At 33.6% G+C, this 27,992-nt stretch overlaps 2 protein-coding genes across 2 annotated transcripts in view; both read left to right on the top strand.

Annotated features, from left to right (window-relative positions):
- The window catches only part of LOC132759481 (PDZ domain-containing protein 2-like), a 70,877-nt gene extending 53,758 nt beyond the window's left edge, over window positions 1-17,119 (top strand). The window contains exons 7-12 of the mRNA XM_060751259.1: window positions 3,550-3,808; window positions 6,498-6,633; window positions 7,047-7,333; window positions 8,928-9,042; window positions 10,686-10,818; window positions 13,823-17,119. Coding sequence (XP_060607242.1) covers window positions 3,550-3,808; window positions 6,498-6,633; window positions 7,047-7,333; window positions 8,928-9,042; window positions 10,686-10,818; window positions 13,823-14,044 — 1,152 coding nt within the window. The 3' untranslated portion in view covers window positions 14,045-17,119. The remainder of the gene's footprint in view (window positions 1-3,549; window positions 3,809-6,497; window positions 6,634-7,046; window positions 7,334-8,927; window positions 9,043-10,685; window positions 10,819-13,822) is intronic.
- A 4,951-nt stretch (window positions 17,120-22,070) lies between these two features.
- LOC132759471 (uncharacterized) overlaps window positions 22,071-27,992 on the top strand; it is a 53,627-nt gene continuing 47,705 nt past the window's right edge. The window contains exon 1 of the mRNA XM_060751239.1: window positions 22,071-22,445. The gene's annotated coding sequence lies outside the window, so the exon portion shown is untranslated. The remainder of the gene's footprint in view (window positions 22,446-27,992) is intronic.

The following is a 27,992-nucleotide window of genomic DNA, read 5'->3' as shown; positions in this document are numbered from 1 at the left end:
CTTTAATGGCCTTTATTTACATGAAATGTTAAATTGGGTGATATCTTTCTAAATTATGCTTATTTGAACTTACAATATTGACAAATCTTAATTTGAGCATCATATTTATGAAATAAAACCATGAAAAAATTGTGTTACAGGATCTTTACTGTAAACATATCCATATCCAAAGCTTTTTCTGGTTTGGTATCAATATTTTTTCCGTATTAATTATGCAGCCATAGAAAGGTAAATTAAAAAAATGCTGCCTAAAAAATCTTCGTGGGCACTCTATTATTAAAAAAAAAATCTAACACAAGTCTTAACCCAGTTTACTCAGGTAGTACATTACACACACGTCGATTGCATCATGCTTCCCACGAACCGACGCTACGTCACTTGGTACCTGCATGTATCTACATGCTAACTGTGTAATTGAGATAGAGGTGTGTAGACTTTGTTTGCTACAGTGGACTTAATTATTTTGGCCCTCTGGGTGTTATAATAGGTAATATTTATCTGATTAACGGACAATTAAAAGGTGTGAAAGTCGTTTAAATCAGACAAAACATTGCATTGGGACCAGACAATTAGGGTCGCTTGTCACATATGACAGGGAGTCGTTTAATTCAGACCATTTATATAGGAAAATATGTTGGGAGTACTGAAACAAGGTCGGATAAGACAGGGAGTCGTTTAAATCAGGGGGTCGCTTAGGCAGTCTCGACTGTACATCAAAAATAAAATAAAAATGTTGAGAAAATAAGAATAAAAGCATTTTATGGGGCATAATGGGCCTTTAATTATTTGTAATTACCTACTAGCCTATTGTGAGGGCACATTTTTCATGTTTTCATATCCTTTTTATTTTTCAGAAATTAATTGATTCTTGGCTATTATACTTTCATCAAAATGTCAAACTAATTTCAGCTATTACTGTTGATGGAATTTTTCATACCATGAAAGTTAAAAGAGTGGGATGGAAATGTCATATTGTAGAATTTAACCTTCACCTCAAATTGCCTTGCTGTGCATTAAAACTGGAAATTGTTCATTAAAATCAGATAACTTTTTAAAAAAAACAGCAATTTACTTTAGATCCTTACTAGTATTTAAACTTCACCTCACATTGCCTTGCTGTGCCTTTAAAACTAGTAATTGTTCATTAAAATCAGATTTAAAATCATGAAAAATTAAAAAAGCAATTTACTTTAAAGTCATGCTGTCATATCTGTTTTCTATACTGCTGGTAGTTCAATTTTTGTGTTTTATAATAAAAAAAGTATACAATTTTTAATAGAATCTAATTCAGTTTGACATCTTCTGTTGCTTGAAATAAAAGTGTCAGAAGTTTTTTTTTCCAACCCTTAGCCTGCTGCTTGCATAAAAAAAATTTTTTCATAAAATTTATTTTTGTCAATACTTATGACGTTTGGATGATGTTTAAGGGTTTTGGGTTGTAGAGGGGGAAGGGGGGGTATAGTGTAAGTCATGGCCATGCGACGTTCACCTGTGGCTGCTTGCTTAATATGTGTAATGGACCTGGCCACCACATTTGTACTGATGTGATTTAACCCCTTCCAGGCTAAATGGACTTGTCCATCTTTCAGTCCACATGAAATTTGATTTATCAATTTTAGGGGAAAGTTTTAAACTATGTATGTACAGAACAGTGCAGACCATGATAAAAGCGCACATCCCGTGGGCCCAGATGTGCCAGCAGAACTTTGTCTGCACAGGTTGCTGCATTGGTAGAATTGGTTGTAATCTGAGCAGGTTCCCAACATCAAAATAAAAACAAAATAAACAAGCAGCAAACAAATATTTTTTGTAGATGTTACATAACTGAGTCTCAATCCATTCTGCAACATATAATCATAACATTGTAGAAGTGTTGATAGATCTATTTAGTTGTGATGTTGATTTTCCAAAGGTCATCAAGTACATTATTACACCGATGAAATACCAATTATTACGTCTGACCTTTTGCAAGATTCTTGTCTCCATAGCATAGTTTTCTTGTCTCCATAGCATAGTTTTTTTGTTTTCATGCTGAATAATGCTTCACTTTTTCAAGATTAAAGGCCCAGAAATGCTTTTATTTTTACTTCTGAAAAGTTTTTTTATTTTGCTGATGTCGTGTTATTGTTTGAAAAATTACTAATTGGCCAATTCTGGAACCTTCTTAAATGCCTGTTTTTGCTCTTTAGCAATAAAATCAGTTATTGTGCTTCGATATTTTGTATGGAAATCAATGGAAATCAAATAAATACTTTGTTTATATTTTGCTACTTTTATGACAAAAGTAGTTTATATTTTGCTACTTTTGTGACAAATAGTTTCACATTCAGGGCTACTTTCTTCAGTTCTTAAGCGTTTAACATGCTCTAAAACCATTATTTAAATATTATAAATCTCTAATATATTAGAAATTGTATTTGAAAATTTTGATCCTTTCTGAGACACAATATGTTAAAACTGATTGCCACCAGTATAGAGCCAGGCCAGCCTGCACATCCATGCAGTCTGACCAGGCTCAATACTGTAAGTGATTGATATTGAAATCCCTAATACTTTGAATGGACTGTTCCAAATTCAAAGCAGGGCAAATCCATTACGCAAATTCAGCAGGTTATGGGTTAAATTTAGAAAATTCAGAAGTTTCGAATGATTAAGTTGAATTAGCAGACGGCCATTCATCAGACTAGGTCTGGAAAACAAATTTCGGGTGTGATTGAAAGACATGCAGATGTCTGGTTTGTTGTTTTTTCCTCGACAGAAATTGCTGATTGATTGTTTCCCTTTACACTAATCAATCATTAGAGATTTTAATATATAGTACCAAGGCAGGGGGGGAGATACGAGCCGTGTCATGACAAAACCAACTTAATGGGTTTGCGACCAGCATAGATCCAGACCAGATCCGCGCAGTCTGATCAGGATCCATGCTGTTCGCTGTCAGTTTCTCTACTTGTTATACGGTTTGTAAGCGAACAGCATGGATGCGTAGGCTGGTCTGGATCCATGCTGGTCGCAAACCCATTATGTTGGTTTTGTCATGACACGGCTCATATGTTATTATCTTCTGCTGGGGAAGTGGAAATGTAAACTTACCATCAATTTTGTAATTTGTCATACTCGTGCATAGAGGAAAGAATGGTTTTACAGACACAGTTATGATATATCTATCAGTAATGCAACATTCCTGTCATTTGAAAATTGATTGTTTTACGATGGAGACTGTGAAGCTAGGTAAATGTAAAGAAACTTGCATAGCAACCAGCCGCAGTTCTTAATGACGGCAATTTTTCGAATGTTTGTGCATTGATAAAAAAGTTCTGGGAGTGTGTGTGGGGGCAGGGGTAGGTTCCTGTCTGACTGTTTGAAAACTGAAGTGATTTTGAGAACAATTACAATAGATAATGGTTAAATTCCACTTTGATGTTATTCATTGTTCCCCTTATGTGCTGAGAATGACGTTTGTTTGGCTAATAGAATTTAAGGTGCTTAGAGTAATGGGAAGAATGCGTTAAATAAAAAAAATAAATAAGCAAACATTTCTCTTTCCAGAAATTCAGTAGGACAGCTTCCGAAGATAAGCCCCCTATTGCCCCATCACCTGTCAACAAGTACAGAAAAAGGACCAATCGTAGCCCGTCTCCGTCGCAAGCAGTTCCTGTTACCATCACAGTTCACAAAGGTTTAAATGGTAAAGGTCTTGGGTTCACAATCGTTGGAGGGTGTGATACAGCTATAGGTCACCTTGGTATCATCGTGAGACGTATTTTCTCGACTGGACTGATAGCAGAAGATGGAAGAATTAAAGAAGGTATGTCATAGAATATTGATTTTTTGGGAATCAAAGAAAGTTTGTCATGAACATAGGGTAAACCATTGGGAATCATCCTGAAAGCAATAATTTTAGGGGTAATGTACCTTATTAATTTGGAATATTTAAGAAAACTGGTTATTGATAGTTGTTCCCCGTAATAGACGAGCGTTATAAACACTGCAATGCTGTGTAAAGATTGTATAATTGTTGTACAGACAAAATTTTAGAACAAACAATTATTTCCCAAATGAAAACCTTTACTGTTGTTATGTCCACCCACTTATTTCTGTAGTTATTTTCTGTATCTTTAATAATTGTTATTTATGGAGGAATGTTTTTGTTTATCTTGCAGTATTGTTGTTTTATGAAATTGGATACCCGATTCCATTTGCAATAATATTTTATTCTTCTGTGGTCTTCAATTTTGCATGCAAATTTTCTGCTTTTGTACATAAAAAAGACTTTGGAATGAAACCAGTCTCAGATTTTTTGAGTATAAAAACATTTCCTTTAGGTTTAAACAATGTGCAATAATGAGATACATATACAAATCACTTGTGCAGGATAAGGAAAACAAATTCCAACATTATGCTTATTGATTAAATCCTCTTGTTCCACACTCCTCACACCATACTGTCCCCATTCTACAACATCTTTTTTCCAATTTACATACTTTGGTCTGATTTTTATCAAAGTACAAAATAATATACTGTGGAGATAACTGACAGCCCAACATGATTTTTACCCTTTTAATTAGGAAGAAAAAACAACAAATAGACTTGGTGTTAATGGGAAATGTTGCAGTTAATGTGTGAAGATTTGATTTTAAATTCTGTCTTTTCACATTATCTCCTTTGGGTTCATTTAGGGTGGAATTGACTTCATTTACAAAGACAGCCCTATTGGTACGGAAGCTCCTGTTGGTGTTTGCTATTAAAGATGAATCATTTTGAGGACCTTTGCTATCTATATTTTCAGTTGAAATTCCATGAAGTCTCTATACCCTTAGCTGCTGGGGTTTAATATTTTAAATAAAAATCCCTTAAACAGCAAAATGGATACTTCCAGATTAAAAAAAGCACCAGTCCATTACACAAATTCAGCACTTTTATGGTTTTAAAAAGCAAATTTAATTGTGAAATAGAGTAACATGGGTCATTTTGTAAGTTTATTATCTTATGACAGTGTACCACCAAGTTAACTCCTATTAAATTATATAAGAAGTTTAACCATTACTGCACTGAGGTGACAAAATGCTGACACAGGAGCCTCTGTGCATTATTTCAGGACACCTTAGCTAGCGCCTCACATTTGACTAGGGGCAAGACTTAGTGGTTCTAAGCCAACAACCATAATAATTTGGTCACCCATGCTCCCATATGTAGTATATAATAAACTTATATTAATAATCATCCAAATATAGTTGTTTTGTTGGGTTTTTAGCTCACCTGTCACAAAGTGACAGGGTGAGCTTTTGTGATCGCTTTCGTCCGTCGTCCGTCCGTCGTCCGTAAAGTTTTACTTTAAATGACATCTCCGCATAAACCACTAAGCCAATTTAATCCAAACTTCACAGTAATGTTCCTTTGGTGGTCACCTTTGAAAAGTGTTCAAAGAATTTAATTCCATGCAGAACTCTGGTTGCCATGGCAACCAAAAGAATAAACTTTAAATATCGTCTTCTAAAAAACCCAAAGAGCTAGAGCTTAGATATTTGGCATGAAACATCTTCTAGTGAGTGTCTACCAAGTTTGTTCAAATAAAAGCCCTGGGGTCAAAATTGGCACCACCCCAGGGGATCATAGATTTTCCCTATATGCATATAGTAAAAACTTTAAAAAAAAAATCTTCTTTGAAAGAACCCAAAGAGCTAGAGCTAAGATATTTAGCATGAAACATCTTCTAATGGGTGTCTACCAAGTTTGTTCAAATAAAAGCCCTGGGGTCAAAATTGGCCCGCCCCAGGGGGTCATTGATTTTCCCTATATGCATATAGTAAAAACTTAAAAAATCTTCTTTTAAAGAACCCAAAGAGCTAGAGCTAAGATATGAAACATGTTCTAATGGATGTCTACCAAGTTTGTTCAAATAAGAGCCCTTGGGTCAAAATTGGCCCCGCCCCAGGGGTCATTGATTTTCCTTATATGTGTATAGCAAAAACCAAAAAAATCTTCTTTGAAAAAAACCAAATAGCTAGAGTTTAGATACTTAGCATGAAACATCCTCTAGTGAGTGTCTACAAAGTTCGTTCAAATAAAAGCCCGGGGGTCATTCATTTTCCTTATAAGTGTATAGCAAAAACTTAAAAATCTTTTTTGAAAAAACCCGAATAGCTAGAGTTTAGATATTAAGAATGAAACATTTTCTAGTAAGTATCTACAAAGATTGTTCAAATAAAAACCCTGGGGTCAAAACTGGCCCTGCCCCAGGAGTGTCATTGTTTTAACTATATGTGTAAAGAAAAAACTTAAAAATCTTCTTTTAAAAGAACCCAACGAGCTAGACCTTAGATGTTTTAGCATGAAACATTTTCTAATTGGTGTCTACCAAGTTTGTTCAAATAAAAGCCCTGGGGTTTAAACTGGCCCGCTCCTGGGGGCCTAAATACAGGTGAGCGACTTCAGGGCCATCATGGCCCTCTTGTTTTATTTTTATTTTAAAAATTATTTATCTGTAAATTTTTCAGGAGATGAAATAGTTGAACTGAATGATGAAACACTAGCCAACCTTACTCATAAAGAAGTTATACGGAAGTTCCGTCAGCTGAAGAAAGGACCAGTGAAAATAACATTCCGTAAGAGATTGAGGTCTCCGCATTGCAGGTATACACTTTATGGATATACACACACACCTCAATTAAAAATGGCAAGTAAAATTGAAATTTAGCAACAAAGTTACAAAAGAAGTAAGAAAAATAAAATACAGTCTGCAAGATTATAATAGCAGGAGTCAGGAAAGTGCATCATCAATATTGTAGGAGAATTGTATTGAAATGCAATTTCTAGACAGAAATTTTCAGACGTATTCTGTTTCATTTCTGAAAAACAGTTGAATTGATGCACATTATTTCATAATTTCAAATGGTTAGCATGGTAAATAGGATGATGCTTTATAGTTTTTGTCATTTTAAAAGTAATTTCTGTCAATTTAAATGTAATTTCTTTTTTAAATGTAATTTCTGTCAATTTAAATGTAATTTCTGTCAATTTAAATGTAATTTCTGTCACTTTAAAAGCCCAGGCAGAGCGTCCTACCTCACAACATCTACATCATGTGACGGGAGCCCAGTGTCAACGCCAGGTCACTCGCCACACAACAGTATGACTGACCTTCATGAACTCGAAGCCATCTCCATGGCAACAGACCACCAACCAGACCTCCACAATGGAGAGCACAGACCGACTTTTTCCGTACCAGTGAATATACCTCGTCACAAAATGTCTTCTGGTAACACATCACTCGTGGAACGTCTGAGTCCCGACAATAAACCAAATGTTCAACATGAGATTCAGCTTTTAAAAGGTAAGTGGGTACAAATGCAATTGTTTATCTGACTTAAAAACTTAAAAAAATAAATGAAAAAAATGTTTATTAAGAGCATACAAAACATAAGGGAAGAAATGGAGTGGCAGAGTGGTTATGAAGCCTGCTTGTTAACTCAGTGGTTTTAGGTTTGACCCCAGGTTGGGTCATAAAGATGTTTTCAAATATGAATCTGCCGGCTTAATAGCTCAATAGATAAGTAATCAAGAGGAAGGTGGTTCGATCCTCAGGCCAGGCTTAATTTATCTATGACAATTGATCTTGGACATTGAGTCTCATGGTCATTTGAGCCGCGTCATGACAAAACCAACATAATGCGTTTGCGACCAGCATGGATCCAGACCAGCCTGCGCATCCTCAGTCTGATCAGGATCCATGCTGTTCCCTATCAGTTTCTCTACTTGTTATAGGGTTTGTAAGCGAATAGCATGGATCCTGATCAGACTGCGCGGATGCGCAGGCTGGTCTGGATCCATGCTGGTCGCAAAGCCATTATGTTGGTTTTGTTGTAATGCGGTTCAAATCATTTGGGATTGGTAGTAGGTCACTTGCAGGGAAAATCGGTTTTTACTGGTTAGTTATAGAGGAAAGCAGTAAATGGATCGACAGCTTAGATATGACCAAAAATATGTTAAATTCAGCATAAAATCAATAAGGTTAAAGAAAAAAATACAAATATATGACACGAGCACTGGTTGAATCCAGGAAACAGACAAGAAAGAGAATAACAGTGGAAAGATATTTGAGCCGTGCCACGACAAAACCAACATAATGGGTTTGCGACCAGCATGGATCCAGACCAGCCTGCGCATCCGCGCAGTCGGATCAGGATCCATGCTGTTCGCTATCAGTTTCTCTACTTGTAATAGGGATTGTAAGCGAATGCTGGTCGCAAACCCATTATGTTGGTTTTGTCGTGGCGCGGCTCATTTTTGCTTTATAAAGCTTATAATTAATGAGTTTGAACTACTGCATTTAGTTTTGAATGATATTGTTCTATAAGAGCTGTTTGTACTAAATCCTGGATTAAAGGAAAGAAGTTTGACATTCCATGATAATGTCAATAAACCTCATGAGACCAGGTTCTGTATAGCCTGTCTGTAGGTTTATAGTGTATGGTAGTTCCATTTAATATCTAGGTACATGATTAAATTTAGTTAAAGTGGCATAATAAAATGTTGTGGTATAAAATTAGATCCATGTTCTATATTCCGCAGATTTTATGATATTTAACAAGGCTGGTTGATGTCTCTAGTTTGTAAAGCACAGTTATAGATATACATTTAATTTAAAGTTCAAAAGGGTACTATATAAAATGTGGTTGATAATGATAATAATAATGATGATAATAATAATAATAACAATGATGATGATGATAATAATCATTGTAATAATGATGATGAATACAATGATAATCTACTGATTTAGGGGCCATCTGTGGCCAAGTGGTTCAAACCACTTGCTTCTAACAGATGAATGTTCGAGTGACACTAGCTAAGCATCATCTGATTCTTCATGTTTGCTTACAGAACGTTGGTGGTTCTTTTTAAAAACTGACTTTCTTTGTTTACAGATTGTGGTGTTGGACTTGGTATATCTGTGATCAGGAAAACATATAATGGTGATAGTGAAATACTTGTACAAGACATAGCACATGGTTCACCTGCACATAAAGATGGCAGACTGAGGTATGTTGTGATGATGAGATAGATATTATTTTTCTTTTGCACTTTTTCTAAAGAAAATTTATTTAGTATTAAGAAAATCCAATCGGTATAAAGAAAATCCATTAAGAAAATACATTTAGTATTAAAAATCGTTTTGTATTAAAAAAAATACATTTAGTATTAAGAAAATCTGTTAAGAAAACTCATTTAGTATTAAAAATCATTTTTGTATTAAGAAAATACATTTTAGTTTAAGAAAATCTGTTAAGAAAAATCAATTTAGTATTAAGAAATTCCATTTAGCATTAAGAATATTATATATTCATGTTCAACAGATGTGAATTTAGGTTAGTCCAAATGTTATGCTGGGTCACCACTCCACTAATACTGCATAAAATTTAATAGGTTAACTTGTTTTCTGGAAGTTTCTCATTGATTTGACTGATTTTAATGTTGAAATACTTCAATGTAGCCTCCAACAGTAAAGAGCATGGTCTTGACCTTGGAAAAAGGTGACTTTGGCAAGTTATTATTGCTGCGAGTGTTCCAGGATTTAATAGCAAATGTCTGAGAATTAATGCTTTATGGAATATATAAGAACTAAAACCCTATAAAAGAGTGTCTATAAAAGAGCATCTATCAAATATCAAAAGTTAAAGGCACATTATGCCTCAGAAATCCATATATATATTATTCTTTCAAAATATTAAACATGTGTGTAATAATGGTTAAATGATGGATTAAGTGCATGTTAGATGTCTTACAACTGGAAAAAAAGTAGCACTGAACATGCAGTTATGTGTTGTAAAGGTACCAAAATGTAAACAAAGTAGTATTTTGACTTTCATAATAATTCACTACAAATATACCAATTGCCAACATATCTATGCATATGGCATATAAGTATGTTTATGGAAACAATAACTAGATAAAAAACAAAACAAAAAAACAGTTTTTGAGAAATAAAAATGATAGCATTTCTGAGGCATAATGGGCCTTTAAATTTGTTTTCGACCTCTTATCTTTTAAATATTGAATATTTCAGTGAGATAGAATCTGTTATTCATATTGTTGTTTTGGGGTTTGGTTTTTTTTGCGGATGTTTGTCTAGTTTTGATGCAGAAATAAAGATACTGGTAATTCTTCAAAAACAAATATCTGTAGGCTGTGTCTCGTGTGTATTAGCAAGAATTATGATTTCTTGATGCTGATCTCTCCATTTGTAGTTTATAGATATGTATCATGCTTTTTCCGAGGGTAATTTATGGTCTGTCTAGGACAGTGCTCTTTGAATAGATAGATTTTTCAAGGGCAAATCTTATTGTTTCAAATTGTAATTTGTGTTTTTTAGAGTAAATGATATTTTCTTTTTCTTTTTTTCAAGAGAAAATAATATTTTTCTTTTTTCTAAGAGTAAATATTTTTTCCAAGAGTAAATATCTTCTTTTTTTTCAAGAGTAAATAATTTTCTTTTTTCTTTTTTTCAAGAGCCAGTATGATATGACTAGGCTTGTCTTCAAATTTGATTTTGATTCTTGAAATCCCCAAGATTTGAAATGAACAGTTCCAAAAACCAAAGCAGGACAAATTCATTGCAAGTATTAGGTAGGATACATGTTGAAATTTGGGATATTTAGTTAAGGCGATATTTTCATGTATTACAGGAAAGGTGACATGATAATGGAGGTTAATGGACGACGGATGACCAATATGACGTTACTCGACGCCTATCAGTTATTCCGGAATCTCCAGGCAGGAACTGTGGATATCGTCATTAAACGAAGGGATTTTGTTCAGGTATGATCATATAGTTGATGTAATGTACTTTACTTACAAACACTTTGTTATATTGTCACCTTAGTGCAGATATGGGTTAACTTTTTCTAAAATTTAAATAGAAGTTAACCTGTTATTGCACTAAGTTGAAAATATTTACAACTTGTATTGCAATACATGCCACTTTTTGGAAAATTGGTGATTTTGGGTTACTTTTTAATTGTGAATATATAATTATGTTTGGAAATGGAATGGTTACATGTTGAGGGTTATTTAGTAGTTAAGTTTACAATAATGTTTACTTTTAAGATTGTTAGCATTATGGTCTTTTATTGGAAAGTCTGTGCACTTAAAGCCTTTCTTTATGATATTCTTTCTACTCCTCTAAGTATTTTTTTAAAGACATTTTGAATAGCATACATCAATGTTATTGATTTGAGGTTGAAGATTAAATTCCATTAGAATAATTTAGAAATTGATTGAATTTAAACCTTTTTATTAAGCTTAATTTTGAAAACAAGTTCTTGCAACTTGTATTTATTACACTCTTGTCTGCTTCTTGAAACTGGTTTAAACAGGTTGATATATATTCTCTAATAAAGCTGGAAAGCCCCTATATGACCGACCGTTACAATGTTAAAGTGACTTTAAATAATGAAAAAAAATTAACAAATATTAGGAAAATTATAAGAAAATAACTATACAAAAAAGTAATTTAGAAATTAAAATGTGATCTTGTTATTTGACTTAGGACAAAGCTTTCAAGGGAGACAATTAGTTAAATAAATGCTGGAATATGACATTAAGAGTTGTCTAACTTGAGTATGAAGTATTTAATGATATAGAGTCTAACATTAAATCTTTGACAAGTGTCCTGATACTTTTTCTCCTTTGTAACTTTCAAGATTTTTTTCTTGACCATATCTCTTATCTATTTTATTTGTTAACTACTTTATTACAAAATGGTGGATGGGTTTTTTTCCTTACCATATTTTTTGTTTTATATGTTTGTTTGTTTTCTTGGAATGCAGATATTTTTATTTTAACATTTCTAGGAGGTGGATTCTTCAACACATAATGGTGAAGGTATGTGTTTTTCAAAGTTATATTTCTTAGCATGTTTTGAAGTTTTTAATACAACATTTTCCATGCTCATCAAGTTTTACCCCCTTTTTTGACTGATTTTGAGAAATGGACTTGCCCACATTTGAATTTGGAATAGTCCAATAGAAATATAAGGGATTTTAATTTGTACAAAACCATTCATCATTTTTAGGGTAATTTCTAAATTTTAACTACTTTTAGCGAACAGTGTGGACCGCAATCAGACAGTATGACTCAGCCGACATGGCTAATCGTGCTGACTGATCTAGGTTGTGCGGGTAGAATCTGTTGGCCATGTTTCAACAGTGTTGTACTGAAACCTGGTATTGTGTACATGTTGTGTACTTTGATATCAAAAAACACTAACTTCTGTCTATGAGCATGAGATAATCAAAATATTAAAATTTTATATCCTTTGCTGAAGGGAGATAGATGTAGTACACAAAGACAAGTGAATTTCTCAGGATACTGCTTTTAATTTGTGTTGTTGTTGTTTTGTTAATGTAAATAAAAAAGTGTTGTTTTTTTTTCATTCTGTATTTATGAATTTGCATCATCATTATCCAAAATTGAAAATGTTGCTGAGTGAAATAAGATATTCACAATTTCAGGTTAACATACCGTAAAATTCCTATTAAACGCCCCCCGGGGGCTAAACATTTTCCAAAAGGGGGGCTATTATTACAACACGTTTTTTCCTAAATCCAAAAATCATTGAAAATACATTTAGTGTTAACAAGTGTTGGTAATAACATTAAAATGTGTTAAGATTTTAATGTTCATGTGATACATTTTTGTGTTTACTATGAAATAAAATGGATTCTGAAGGATTTGAATAAAATTATGGATTTATTAAAGAGTTCACCACTGATGAGCAGATTTTTTTTCATATTAGGGGAGGGGCGTTTATTAGGAATTTTACGGTAATTATGCATGATAACTATGAATTTTCAAAGATATCAATTCAATATAACCGGCTCTACAGCAGATTCATAGGCAAGGTTAGCATGTACAATATTATTGATATTATATTGGCATATGTACATTATTATCAATATTGTATTGGCATATTAGTGCTAAAGATTTCTGACTCTAAACCACTTGCCCCTCACTGCTGTGGGTTTGAATCCTGCCCAGAACTTTGGATTCTTTCATATGAGGAAGCTATGCAGCTAGCTTATGATTAGTCTGTGATTCTACTTGGGTGTTCATTCATGCCTGAAATATTTAACAGAAAGGCACCAGAGGTCTTCCTACACTAGTAAAGCAGGAAAGCCTCAATATGAACCCTGTTGTGTTTGTGTGGCGGAAAAACTTAAACTGTAAAAAAAAGGATTGGCATATGTACATTATTCTTGATAATGTGTAGGTCAATGGTTGTTGCAACAGAAATTATGTCAGCTTACGGCCCCCAACTAAAAATTAGGGGGCGTCTGTGGCCTAGTGGTTAAGGTTGTTGACTCTAAACCCCTTGCCCCTCACCGCTGTGGGTTCGAATCCCGACAGGTACTTTGGGTTCTTTCATGTGAGGAGCTTTCCAGCTAGCTCACGGAACGTCGGTGGTTCTACTCAGGTGCCCGTTTGTGCCTGAAATAATGCACAGAGGGGCACCTGAGTTCTTCCTCCACCAGTAAAGCTGGAACGTCGCGATATGACCTATACTGAATCGATGTGACGTAAAACCCAAAACAAACAAACAAACAAAATGTAAAAATTATGTGATGGTATATTTGTTAAAAAACAACTATTATAGAATTTACCAGTGTTTCAGCATTATTCCATTTTATGAGAAGGGAAAACTTAAATTTTGTTCTTACAGGATCTTCTTTCTTTAAGCATTTCAACAAAACATTGTTTTATATGTACAGGAAGTGAGAGTTATAAGTAATTGTTGTAACATAATTTAGTTTACCATTTTCAGATGATACAGTTTGACTGGTCAGAAGATTGCCTGAGTAGTTCCCCTTCTTCTGATGAGAGTGATGTCCCTTGTTCACCTGGAGGATCATGGGAAGATAGAGATCATGTGACTAGTCTGCAAGCAGACGGCAGGGAGTTTGTTATGAAGGAGCCATTGAGAAAAAGATTGTCAACAGTGTCTGAAGAAACTTCATCAGTTGTTTTTGATTCATTTAAGATATAAACTATAAAAAGACCTGTGAAACTAAACAAGTGTTAGGCCAAACAAATCAAGTTTTGCCTCTGCACATAATGAAGAGAAAAATTACGTTTACAGGCATGCAGATTTTGTAAGAAATAAGTTGATATACACATAATGGTGATGGTACAACACAAGTGTAACTATCTTGGCATTGAAAACAAGAAAATTTAAAACTGTGCTACTAGGAACCAATATGTAAACATATGGATTTTATTTGTGACTTTCTTGATAAATTATCATTTATAATTAGTAAAAACAGCAGAAATTTAAACTTTTATTTCCATGTTAGTTTTAAATATAAAATATTGCTATCTCGCTGTTTTGATACTAAATTGTGTTGGTGTGCCGTAAAAACAAGCAAAACAAACACACTTTCATTACGATTTATTTTGATGACTCATTTAAGTATGTGGGTGGATAAAACTGCAGCTTCATTTTGTAATGCTTGTTAAGTTAATTATGTAACATAAGTTACATTAAATGAAGAATTAGATGTTGTATAAAATATTTCAGTAAAGTCCATTCCAGACATTATTTTCAGGGCATTTAAAGAATAAAAGAGCTTATTTCGGCATTATATACTTTTGGTCCATCTTAACAATTCATCTAAGGGGCATATGTCCACTTTTGCATTTCATCGGAGGGAAAGGGGGAAAAATGTCCAACTTAACAGTGTGGGCGTGGGTGGGGACAAATGTCCAGTGATAGTTTTAGACATAAAGTGGAAGGGTGTACTGCATGGGTCCATATAATTATATGAACATGTGTGATGTGCATTTTTTTGTGTCGCCTCTACGGAGTAGTGGCGACATATAGGGATCACTTCTCCGTCGTCTGTCTGTCCGTCTGTCTGTCCGTCCGTCCGTCACAAAACTTGTCCGGACTACTCCTCATTAACTACTGGTGCAATTTCATCCAAACTTTACAGGAATGATCAGTATCAAGTCTAGTAGTGCATATTGTCAGGATTTTCCGGTTCAATGATTTTTGTCAGAGTTATGGCCCTTTAATAATTTTTAATTTTAAAGTTTGTCCGGACTACTTCTCTTATACCACTAATGCAATTTCAATGAAACTTTACAGGATTGATCTGTAGCTCAAGTCCTTGCGCATATTGCACGGGTTTTCCGGTTGAATGATTTTTGGCCGAGTTATGGCCCTTTGATAAAAAGGTTTCTTTTTCTGTGTGTTGCCAGATACACAAAAGCTTGTCCGGACTACTCCTCATAAACTACTGGTGCAATTTCATCCAAACTTTACAGGAATGATCAGTACCAAGTCTAGTTGTGCATATTGTCAGCATTTTCCGGTTCAATGATTCTTGTTTGAGTTATGGCCCTTTAATAATTTTTATTTTTAAAGTTTGTCCGGACTACTTCTCTTATACCACTTATGCAATTTCAATGAAACTTTACAGGATTGATCTGTAGCTCAAGTCCTTGCGCATATTGCACGGGTTTTCCGGTTGAATGATTTTTGGCCGAGTTATGGCCCTTTGATTAAAAAGGTGTTTTTTTCTGTGTGTTGCCAGATACGCAAAAGCTTGTCCGGACTACTCCTCATAAACTACTGGTGCAATTTTATCCAAATTTTACAGGAATGATCAGTACAAAGTGGTTAGTCTAGTTGTGCACTGTCCGTCTGTCTGTCCGCCTGTCACAAAATTTGTCCCAACATGAAATTGGCCATCATGAGGCGACACATGTGATTACTGATCGCTCTTGTTATTTCATACATGTAAGAAAAATAAGAAAAAAAGGCATTTAAACCTGAAATTAAAATTCTGGTACATTATAATATTCAAATTAAACAGTGTTACAGTTCTTTTGTTTATATTTACTGTACTGTAGGCTTGGTATGTAGCATGTTTTCTGATGCTTGTGTCACCTGTCACATGATGATGATGATGAATTAATGTCGTTCTGTTGCATTTTTACATCACGTCATACTGTTAAATAGAAATGAAATAAAGGTAGGTGTACACGAGAAATTTATATTTTACATAAAGAATTCTGCGGTTGTGTTAAATTTGAATTTTTGAAATTTTAACTTCAAATTTCAAGGCAAAAGAAAATAACTATGTCATGAGTTTTGATATACACCTTTATAACTTTTTTTAAGCTTAGAAATTAAAATTATTTTTTTACATAATAGATTTATACTGCTACTGAAACCAGTTAACTATTATTTTTGCTCAGATATTTATGTCATAATCATACATACATGTTTATTGGTCACAACATTTTACTGTTAAAAATTACGACAGAACAATGTCACTCATTAAGGTCAAAGGTCAAGTAAATGGCAAAAAGTGACCTTCACCTTTCATATTTCTCTCTTGAAGAAAAAAAGGAGGGACCTTTGATCATCAAATCTTTTTTTGATTTGAAATAAAACAGGGATTAATTTTACAAATGAAGAACTTGTTTGTATCAGTAAGGTCAAGGTAACCTTTGAAGGTCAAATGTCAAGATTCAGGAATCAAAATATACTACACTGTAGTAAGAATAGGGAACAAGATTGTAGAAATCTCAGAGTTTGTTTTGATTTAACTATGATACCTCATATTAGGGATCTCAAAATGGACAAATAGAATGGTGTGCTTAAAGATTGCAGTGATCATATGTTATCTATTTTTAGAATTCATTTATATATTGATATCTTACTAAAGTTGTAAGAAATTGTAGTTGTTTTTCAAAATATGATTTCATTTATGTCTATAGCTTAATTGCATATTGGAACTCGCTTCACATTAATACCATATCTAACAGATATGTCTGTCGAGTGCAATATTACATGATATACCCTAAAATTTCAATAAGAAGCTGCAGCTTACTTTAAATTTTGGTAGGAGATTGGTGGCTTATTTTTGAGGACAGCTTATTTTCAAGGTCGATATATTTTCGAGGTTAAATGAAGTCTCCCCTGATTTTATTCTCTTGTCATTTTAAAAACATAGTCTGTTTCAGAAGCCGGCATTTTAATGTATATGAAATAAGTAAACATTCCTGTATGCACATAATAAAAAAGGGAAAGCTTACACTAGGGCTGCAATGATTTTAACATAATTATAAGCTGCCTTTTATTTTTTTGAAAAAAAAACAACAACAAAAACGGACCCTTCATCCACTGTAGTTGAGTTATAAATAGCTGTTGTGAGTATATTATATCATTTTGCTTTACATAATGCATTATTATAATTCTAGTCAAGGTTGTTTGTTAAATTTTTACCTTTGTCATATTGTTTTGTTATATTTTTTTGACGATAATCCTATGAAATGGCAATCATTTATTTTGTAACATGAATTCCAGATTTTACATATTGTTGTTGAGTGATGATCTTAGCCCTTACATTGCTAAAATATGTATGATGGACTTAACCAGTTTTTGATTTGGATCTGTCAATTATTAGATTAAGGGAGTTCAATATCAGAGTAATAAAAGATAGCAGATACCTTAGTTAGCATTATGTAACCTGCTAATACTTCACAGAGGTACATATTCTCATGGATTTATACTAGTCATACAGACCTGTCTGGATTTATACTGGTCACACAGGCTAGCCTGTATACTAGTCATACAGGTTTGCCTGGATTTATACTGGTCATAGAGCCAAGTCTGGATTTATACTGTTCATACAGGCTTGCCTGGATTTATACTGTTCATACAGGCTTGTCTGGATTTATACTGTTCATACAGGCTTGTCTGGATTTATACTGTTCATACAGGCTTGCCTGGATTTATACTGTTCATACAGGCTTGTCTGGATTTATACTGTTCATACAGGCTTGTCTGGATTTATACTGGTCATACAGGCTTGTCTGGATTTATACTGTTCATACAGGCTTGTCTGGATTTATACTGTTCATACAGGCTTGTCTGGATTTATACTGTTCATACAGGCTTGTCTGGATTTATACTGTTCATACAGGCTTGTCTGGATTTATACTGTTCATACAGGCTTGTCTGGATTTATACTGTTCATACAGCTTGTCTGGATTTATACTGTTCATACAGGCTTGTCTGGATTTATACTGGTCATACAGGCTTGTCTGGATTTATACTGTTCATACAGGCTTGTCTGGATTTATACTGTTCATACAGGCTTGTCTGGATTTATACTGTTCATACAGGCTTGTCTGGATTTATACTGTTCATACAGGCTTGTCTGGATTTATACTGTTCATACAGGCTTGTCTGGATTTATACTGTTCATACAGGCTTGTCTGGATTTATACCGGTCATAGAGCCGAGTCTGGATTTATACTGTTCATACAGGCTTGCCTGGATTTATACTGTTCATACAGGCTTGTCTGGATTTATACTGTTCATACAGGCTTGCCTGGATTTATACTGGTCATATAGGCTAGTCCTAGTCCAGTTTCATACTGGTCACACAGGCTAGCCTGGATTTATACTGGTCATACAGGCTAGCCTGTATTTATACTGGTCTGGATTTATACTGGTCACAAAACTAGTCTTGATTTACACTGGTCACACAGGCTTGTCTAGATTTATACTGGTCACAAAACTAGTCTGGATTTATACTGGTCTGGATTTATACTGGTCATAAGGCTTGCCTGGATTTATACTAGTCATACAGGCTTGGTCATTCAGACTAGCCTGGATTTGTTCTGTAAGAGTTAAGTTTTTGTGCTTACTTTTTTTGCTTGTTTACATGGTTCAGTTATGTAATATATAAAAATATTAACTGTGTCAAATTTTTTGAAAAAAGTAAGATTTTTTGTCATATTGTTAAGGTGAACCCATGTTAGTTTGTGGCTGATGTGTTTCCTTTTCTTTTTGAATGAGATTATTACCTTCGATATAAATAAACACATTTTATATTTCATAATTTATTTTTTCACCATAAGCTATGTTTTTGATTATTGTCATTTGACATTGTTTCAATTTTTCTTGTGCCTTTGTTTCATATGGAAATGCTATGTCTATTTCATTCTACTTTTATTTTTGTGGCTATGTGATAAAATAAATGCTATGTCTATTTTGAGCCAGTTTTATTCTTTTGGTTATGTGACAAATAGAAGTTCTATGTCTATTTCAATTCAATGTCACTTTTGTGGCTATGTGATAAAAGTACATTGAAATTCTATGTCTATTTCAGTCCGATTTCATTTTTGTGGCTATGTGATAAAATGCTTGGAAATTCTATGTCTATTTCAATTCACTTTTATTCTTTTGGTTATGTGACACATAGAAATAATTTTCCATGTCTATTTCATTTCAATTATTTTGTTGTTGTGGCTATTTGATACATGGAAACTTTCATGTGAAGTAATATTTTGATGTCTGCATAATGATAATATTTTGTGTTCAGTTCTTGAAATTAAATGTGTCCAAATGTCATGTTTATCTATGTACCATTATATGTTACAAAAATGTAAAACCTTAGCTTGCTGAAATAGAAAGTGGTTAGCCTTTGCCACCATAGTATAGAGCCAGACCAGCCTGTATTTCTGTGAGCCTTACCAGGTGCTGTACTGTTTTATAGCTCAATTTTTATATTTTGATATTGAAAGCCCTTAAAATTTGAATGGACTGTTCCAAATTCAAAGCTGGGCAAATCCATTACACAAATTCAGCAGGTTAAGGGTCAGCCATGACATTGTTTATGTAGTGTATTGTTAAAGTTACTCCATGACCTTTGACCTTTAGCTTATTAAGTATTTATCTGTTATATTAAGTCATTATTTTAACCTTAGTTTTATATTATGTTATCAAACAGTCATAGTAATATACACCCCTCATGTTGTTACAGATAGGCTATGATACTGTAAATCCCTACATTTATGCTTGATGTATTTGCATAAGTTAAATGTAATAAATTATTTAAAAAGTACTATAAAAGACAAAACTTGTTATGATTACCATTTATAATAATTTTACATTGTTTTGTAGTATTTTAAGTTATACTGAAACTGTATAGGTAATATTTTGAATTTCAGCTTTACTGATGGAGGAAGACCTTGGGTGCCCCTTCGTGTATTTTTTCAGGCACAGGAGGTACCTTGCTAGAATCTCTGTACAAACTCAAATGAAATTATTGAATGAATATCCGTATGTATTCTGTACAGACTTGTACTTTTAGGGAAAAGGTTTGCTTAATGAGTGAAAATACGTTGCTTATGGGATTTTTGAGATCAAAGATAAAAAACATCAACTCAGGGAGAATGTCGGACCTTCTGTAAGCTAGTAGGATTTATAATGCATAGATAATAAAAATGATATTGTTAAATGTGGAACAATACGGCAAAATTGGACTTTTCATGCATACTTGCCTGTATATGGATGCCTGTGGTAAATGTAAACTTCTGTCAATTTCCTCCTGGCATCGGCGTAAGTGAAATTCAACAATTACACAGTCAACTATTGTTATTTTGACATCACTTTTTTTCGATTTTTCGTATGGTTCGGTGTTATTTAGAATTATGTAACATCTGCAGAAAATTTCAAACCTTGTTTTGTTGAAGAGCAAAATTCTGTAAGATTCTATTTATTATTACACTTGTCAGTATATGAAGTTATGATTATTCCCTTTTGAATAAGGTACTTCTTCATTTGTTGACATACTTCCCCCTAATGTTTACAGATTTATTTATAAGGGTATTATTAAGAAGTAAAATTTGACCACCCGGTATGATCTAGTCCAGCGTAATTAATCATTGTCCATTCATAAAGAAATCATGTGAAGAAGATACAAAACTGCTGGACAGTGTGTCCCATCTAGGGTTAATCTGCTGTTAACCTTTAAATTTCTGATAGCAGTAACGATTTTCCTATGTCGCCAGTATGGACGCTGGCCCGTCTGCGCATCCCTGCTTCTTAAAGGCCCATTAAGCCTAAAAAAATGAATACAATTTTGCTTCTAAAGAAAGTGGAAACGCCCTGAAGTCTTCATGTCATCAAAAATATCGCAGTTTTAATTGTGATCTTGCTGCCCTTTGTTAAATTCAATGACGCCATGCAAACGCAGTGAGGGCCTTAAGGACCAATCAGATGCATATCACGCGAACAAGAAGCACTGAATGTACAATAATGTATCACAAAATGAGGGAAATTTTAAATGAGTGATATTTTGACTTCCATACAAAATACTATTTATATCATTATAACTGTACCAGTTGCCGAAGAGCAAATCTGGTTTATCTAAATGGCCAATGAGTATCATTTTGGAAACACCCAAAATAATAACTTTTTATGAAATAAAAATATTAGCATTTTTATGGGGTATTATGTTTCTTTAAATGAAACATTGTGATTTAAAACCACCTCAGTAATAATGGACTGTCCTAAATTCATCATTACATAAAAGCAAGAACAGTATTAACTATTCCTTATTAATAATGGACAATTCCAAAAGTCCATTACATTATTACACCAAGGTAAAGGTTAACATTACAGCATTAATTATTCCCATTGAACAATTTCTATAAGTAGGATTACCTTATTTGTCCTATTTGTTATGTAGGTTAAGTAAATAAAACCTTGTTATATGAAAATCTAGGCTAGAATGTAAATTTAATTGCATTTTGATCATTTAAACATATAGGACCAGTCTGTGTTTAATGGGCGTTTTTAAATAGATTGCTAGCACAATAATTAGATCTTGGAGTCAATAAATTTGAAGTATAATGGAATGGACATATGATACTAAAAATACAAAATTCTAAACAACTTGATGACAATATAAAACAGCTTAATGTCAACACGTGTTAAATTTATTGCTTTAGTTATTATACTGATTCATATTGCTATGGATGATCTTTTAAAAGCTCTTGTCCTGAGAAAGAGCCCTATATTATTTAAGATTATATTCTCCCAACGTTATTTATTACACTAACTAGCATAATTTAATCTCTAGAGCTATCAAAGCCCGGTTTGTAATCAACACTTAAACATATTTATGCTCTAATGACTTGGCATTCAAATTCAAAATAAAACCGTCGTAGAATTGTTATTTTACCTATTTAGACTATATAGACCCTAAAAAGTACAAAGCAAAAAAAATGCCGTTGTTAACTTTATCTTAAGAGTTTTTAATGTGTTTAAATTGTTGATGGACTAGATATGTGTATAAATAATATATCCGTGCAACAAAAAGTATGTCCTGGGTTGTAAAAATGTTATTATAATCAATGTGAAGAACCAGTTGATAAATGGATTTTACAACGTCATAAAACATGAGAAAATTATGTGTATTTGGTGCTTTAAACAGTTTAAAAATGTCGAGACAAAAGCCCCGACGGCCACTAACATGACTGGACCAAGTGTTAACCACACCAGGGTTTGACGTGTAACATGAAAATAGTGAAATTTACACGAATGTTTCTATTGGATTAAGTGACAGCTTTGCAATTAAAAGGTTTGTAGATGTTTGTGTATTTCAAAGCAAGTTTTTTTAACTGACAAGCTAATTTTTCAAAATGTTTTCTTTGATTTAAGTGTAAGATTAGCTTCTATTTACAATTATAGTATTACTTTTCCACCTGCATTTTAAAAATTGTATCGTTTAAGGCAGATCTGTATTTACCTTTGAAAACCATAATTTAACACCTCGGTAAGAACTTGGAAGATGAGATAAAAACAATAAAGAGTTTATTTCATGCAAAGTATGTTTAAAGAAGGCAGAATGCATGCTTTTGCATTCAATAAAGTTGTCCACACAAAAAAAATTCAAAATATGTTCAACGTTTGCAAAGAATGAGATGTAAAGAATGCAGTTTGTTACCAAATTTAATATATACCTGTAATAAAATTGTAAAATTTGCATATTTGTTAAGACACTTATTTAGCCCTTTTAAGACAGGCAATTTGTTACTGTATGTTTTACTTGTTTATTTATGATCTAATTCACCACTTTGCGCTGTGATAAGTTATTCATTTTAAAATCATGCATCATAAATTCAAGGAAAGATCCACAACTTCACTGCTTTTCAATGATACACTTTTTTTTAATGACACCAATATTGAGGGGTCGTTGCAAAACAGTTGTACATTCTTCTTTATATCACATGAGTTGCTGTAATTTGGCACCAATCCCTGGATATACACTTTTGTATTACCTTCAAAAGTGGCTGATATAGAATAAACAACATTGAATTTTATTTATAAATAAACAACAAAAAATGAACATCAAGAAGGATTGATGCATTAACTAATTTAAAATGAATATATTAATGTATCTGACTCATAATTGAGAAATTTGTAATATTTTCATGTTTTTCTTAGCTATATTAAGACATGAAAAAATAAAATTTGATTTGGGTTGTATAGTATAATTATTCATTCTTAAAATGGCTGTAATTTACAGAAAATTTTACTAAAATGTTATGCTGTAACAGAAAGCTGTAATATAAAATGATAAGGCAGTGCTATGTTGGTTGTAACAGTGCTATGTAAAAATCTGCAATAAAAAGCTTTACTTTAATGTAATGCTGTAATATAAAGATTATTTAATGCTATAAGTTATGTTAAAACTAGCTGTTGCAATTAACCATAAATTAACCAATTAATGTGATGTTACAAGGAAATTTTGGAAATATTTACATTATGCCCATTTGTTGAATCATTCACATTTCTCTCTCAATTGGCTTAAAGATGATATTTAACACACTTTTTAAGACTTTTTAACTTATCCCATATATACAGAAACCATTCTTGCAGGTAAAAATACCCTTTATAGACAGGTGGTCTTTACAAAATGTGTAATATTTTCAATTGCTATGAGACAGTGAAAGAAGAGTGGCCTTTAAGGATAGATGGTCTTTCAAGAAGGATAATTTTTCATTGTTATTTGGTAGTTTTAAAAAGGTAGTGCCCTTTATGAAAAGTGGTCTTTCAGTATTGGTTATTTTCCTTTGTTATGTAATAGTTTTATAGAAAAAGCATTTGCTTAGTAATGTCAAGGCAAATGTTGTTGTCCACTTGAATCTTACTTATTACTTGAATCTTGATTCTCGATAGTTTTCTTGAAATCTTAGTACATTTTTCTCAGGTTTGATTTTCTTGAAATATGTTTTGCTCATTTGGAGGCATGCAGCTTTAAAACATTTAAGTTTTTGCTGCATTCTTTACATAGGTTGCACTGTAACATTTTATTTTTTATGTTTAGTTAAAGATATGCTTGATTAAGATTTACTACAAAAGGAATGATGTTCCTCATGTGTAACCAGATAACGATGGGAACATTGAAAAATTTGGTAACCAAGTGTGCTTGCTCAGTGAAAATTATATATTGTTATCTGGTCTTTGATCACCGAAGTGTGAACATTTAGTGAAAGTGAAGATTTTTGTCAATAATGAGCCTAACATAGAATGTTTTGAGATGTTTATGACAATTTTTTATTTACTGATATAGCCTTCATGTAATTTTTATAGGTAAAATATGTAATTGTATAATTTATGGATTTTTAAAGGGAGGTAATTATATTACCTATATTATTAAATATATAATATTTTATTTAATTTGTTTTCACTGGTAATTACTTCCAGAGCATTTTTTAGCTCAAGTGAGCTGTGAATTTTCTTAAGAAAAGGAGCAGTGCATTTTCCTTAGGAAATTAGCAGTGCATGTTTTCATTAGCCAGTAAGAGCAGTGTATTATCATAAGCCAATGGGCAGTGCATTATCATAAGCTGTTGAGCAGGGCATTTTCATTTTTTTGTTGAGCAGTGCATTTTCATTAACTAATGAGCAGTGCATTTTCATTAACTAATGAGCAGTGCATTATTATTAAGCAATGAGTGAAGTGCATTATCATTTAAGCCAATGAGTGCTGTGCATTTTCATTAACTGATTAGCAAATGAGTAATCGCCACTTAGGCCTAGTTAATCAAAGCCATACCAAAACCCAGGGCTATTCCTATGCCCAGGTGTCATGGGTTCAAGACCCATTTGGGTAATGGTCATGTGCCATCATATGACAAAGTATTTGTGAGTCTGTATAACTTAAATGTTTAAAAGACTTTGAAATGCTGAAACAGCCATTGCCACCAGTGGACTGACCAAGTCATTTATGCTATTTGACCAGCCTGTATACTGTGATTTAATTAATTTCAAATCAGTTTGACAAAGACAATTTGAACAAGACTTGTCCTTTAAGGCAATTCAGCATGATAAACATTACAGAAACTGCAAGCCTAGTTTTATTGTGATCATTGGTTGATATGGTCAGAGGCCTTTGTTAAGTTTTGACCTACTGTGCTACAATCTGGTCCACTTGAATTTCCAAACATTGTATTAAATGTTCAAGGAGCTGTATGCAACATTACCTTAGTTGTTTACCATCTTTTTATACGCCCGTTTGAAAAACGGGACGTATTATGGGAACGCCCCTGGCGGGCGGGCGGTCGGGCGGGCGGCGGTCGGGCGGGCGGGCGGGCGGCGTCCAATTTTTGTCCGGAGCATATCTCCTACATGTATGGAGGGATTTTTAATGAAACTTCATAGAAATGTTCACCACTATGAGGAGCAGTGTCGCGCACATGAACCAGGTCTCTAGGTCAAAGGTCAAGGTCACACTTAGAGGTCATTGAAAAATGCTTGTCCGGAGTAAAACTTCCACATGTATAGAGGGATTTCAATATTACTTGGCACAAATGTTCACCATTGTGAGGCGGAGTGTCGCGTGCAAGATTCAGGTCCTTGCGGCCAAGGTCAAGGTCACACATATAGGTCAAAGTTCAGATAAAAATATGAAGATGTGTATATGGACCATTTAGTCATCATTTATTGACGGATTGTAACACAAATGGTCATAATCAAGACTATGGCTGTGATACATATAATTTAGGTCAATATATACAAGGTCAAGGTCACTAAAGATGATAAAATATCCAGATTTTGTAAATAGAATTTAATCAAAGGGCGACAACAAAGTTATTACTTTGTTCATAAATGACTTACACAATTACTCCCCTTGATCTTTCAATTCTAAAAATAGAATTTAATCAAAGGGCATAAAATAATCCTCTTTCTTGGACTTGAGTATGTTCTAAAGAATGTAACATTTATTTACACATGTTGCATTCATTGGTCAAGATTCTTAACTGTGATAACTATGGTGTTCTGTAGACTTGGTATTTGTTCATAAAGATCATACAGTAATTACCTTATCAAATGTAAATACTTTCCCATAGAAATTTAATTATATTTTAATTTTCAAGTAAATATCAGTTCAGCTCATTCAAAAATTAAGAATTGTAATGAAATGTATTTCCCTAGAATAAAATCTTGAATCAGAATTTTTTAGTTATTAAATTACAATTACATGTACTTTTTATCTTCCCTACTGATTTGTTTTAAGGTTCATTTAACAACACAGTGCCAAGGATAAAAACTTGCTTGCTAGATAACACTTATCCATAATGCCCCCATCTCCATCTAAAGCTTTCGTAAACGGGCGTATTTTGTGACTATGGCACCCTTGTTCAAATAGTTTTCATGTGGAAAAATTCAATTAAGTTACAGTAGATAAATGTTATCAAGTTAACTGACAGAAGTTGAGATAAATGCGACCTGTTAAAGTCAATGTAATGTTCATTTTATTGCAATTAATGCGTTCCCTTGCCAAAGTAAATATCCAGCTCTGATTTGGGGATATTTGCTGTGCCTTGACCTCAACACTTTGTTTGATTTGTGAAATACAGTGTGAAAAATCAACACAGATAAATATAGGTTGCCTGAAATTACAATTGAATATTAATGGAAAATTGAATTATATTTAAATGGTTTAATTTCTTGCCTTCTCCCTTCGATCGTAATAAATGGTTATAAGATTTGATAGAGCAGGGGAACGTCTGACTTTACCATTTGAATCCTTGCTTGTACAGCGTTTAGCCTTACTTCATACTACATTAACCCTCATTTTGTACCATTTTAATTATATCTGTACATTTTAACCATGATACTGTAACTCTCACTTGTATCACCAATGTATCACTTTAATCCTTGCCTTTTACCACTTAAATCCTAATACTTGTACCACTTTAACCCTTGCCTTATACCACATTTACCTTTGTCTTGCCAGATTTACCCTTGCTGTCTGTTATTAAATCTTTGCCTTGTATTACTTTTACTTTTGCCTTGTACTATTTACCACTTAACCCCTTGCCTTGTACCACTTTAACCCTTGCCTTGTTCCACTTTAACCACCCTTGCCTTGTTTCACTTTAGCCCTTGCCTTGTTCCACTTTAACCCTTGCCTTGTACCACTTTAGCCCTTGCCTTGTTCAACTTTAACCCTTGCCTTGTACCACTTTTACCGTTGCCTTGTTCCACTTTAACCCTTGCCTTGTACTACTTTAGCCCTTGCCTTGTACCACTTTAACCCTTGCCTTGTTTCACTTTAGCCCTTGCCTTGTTCCACTTAAACCCTTGCCTTGTTCCACTTTAAACCTTGCCTTGTACCACTTTAACCCTTGCCTTGTACCACTTTAACCCTTGCCTTGTTCCGCTTTAACCCTTGCCTTGTGCCACTTTAACCCTTGCCTTGTTCCACTTTAACCCTTGCCTTGTGCCACTTTAACCCTTGCCTTGTACCACTTAACCCTTTGCCTTGTACCACTTTAACCTTTGCCTTGTTCCACTTTAACCCTGGCCTTGTTCCGCTTTAACCCTTGCCTTGTACCACTTTAACCCTTGCCTTGTACCACTTTGACCCTTGCCTTGTACCACTTTAACCCTTGCCTTGTTCCACTTGAACCCTTGCCTTGGGTCAGTTTAACCCTTGCCTTGTACCACTTTAACCCTTGCCTTGTTCTACTTTAACCCTTGCCTTGGGTCAGTATAACCCTTGCCTTGTACTATTTTAAAACTGTCTTGTAGCAATTTAACCCTTGCCTTGTACCACTTAACCCTTGCCTTGTACCACTTTAACCCTTGCCTTGTTTCACTTTAACCCTTGCCTTGT

This window comes from Ruditapes philippinarum, unplaced genomic scaffold (assembly GCF_026571515.1).
Source record: "Ruditapes philippinarum isolate M1 unplaced genomic scaffold, ASM2657151v2 ctg93_1_1_1_1, whole genome shotgun sequence".
NCBI lineage: Eukaryota > Metazoa > Mollusca > Bivalvia > Venerida > Veneridae > Ruditapes > Ruditapes philippinarum.
Note: the sequence above shows the minus strand (reverse complement) of the source record. Positions and strands in the feature narration are given on the sequence as shown.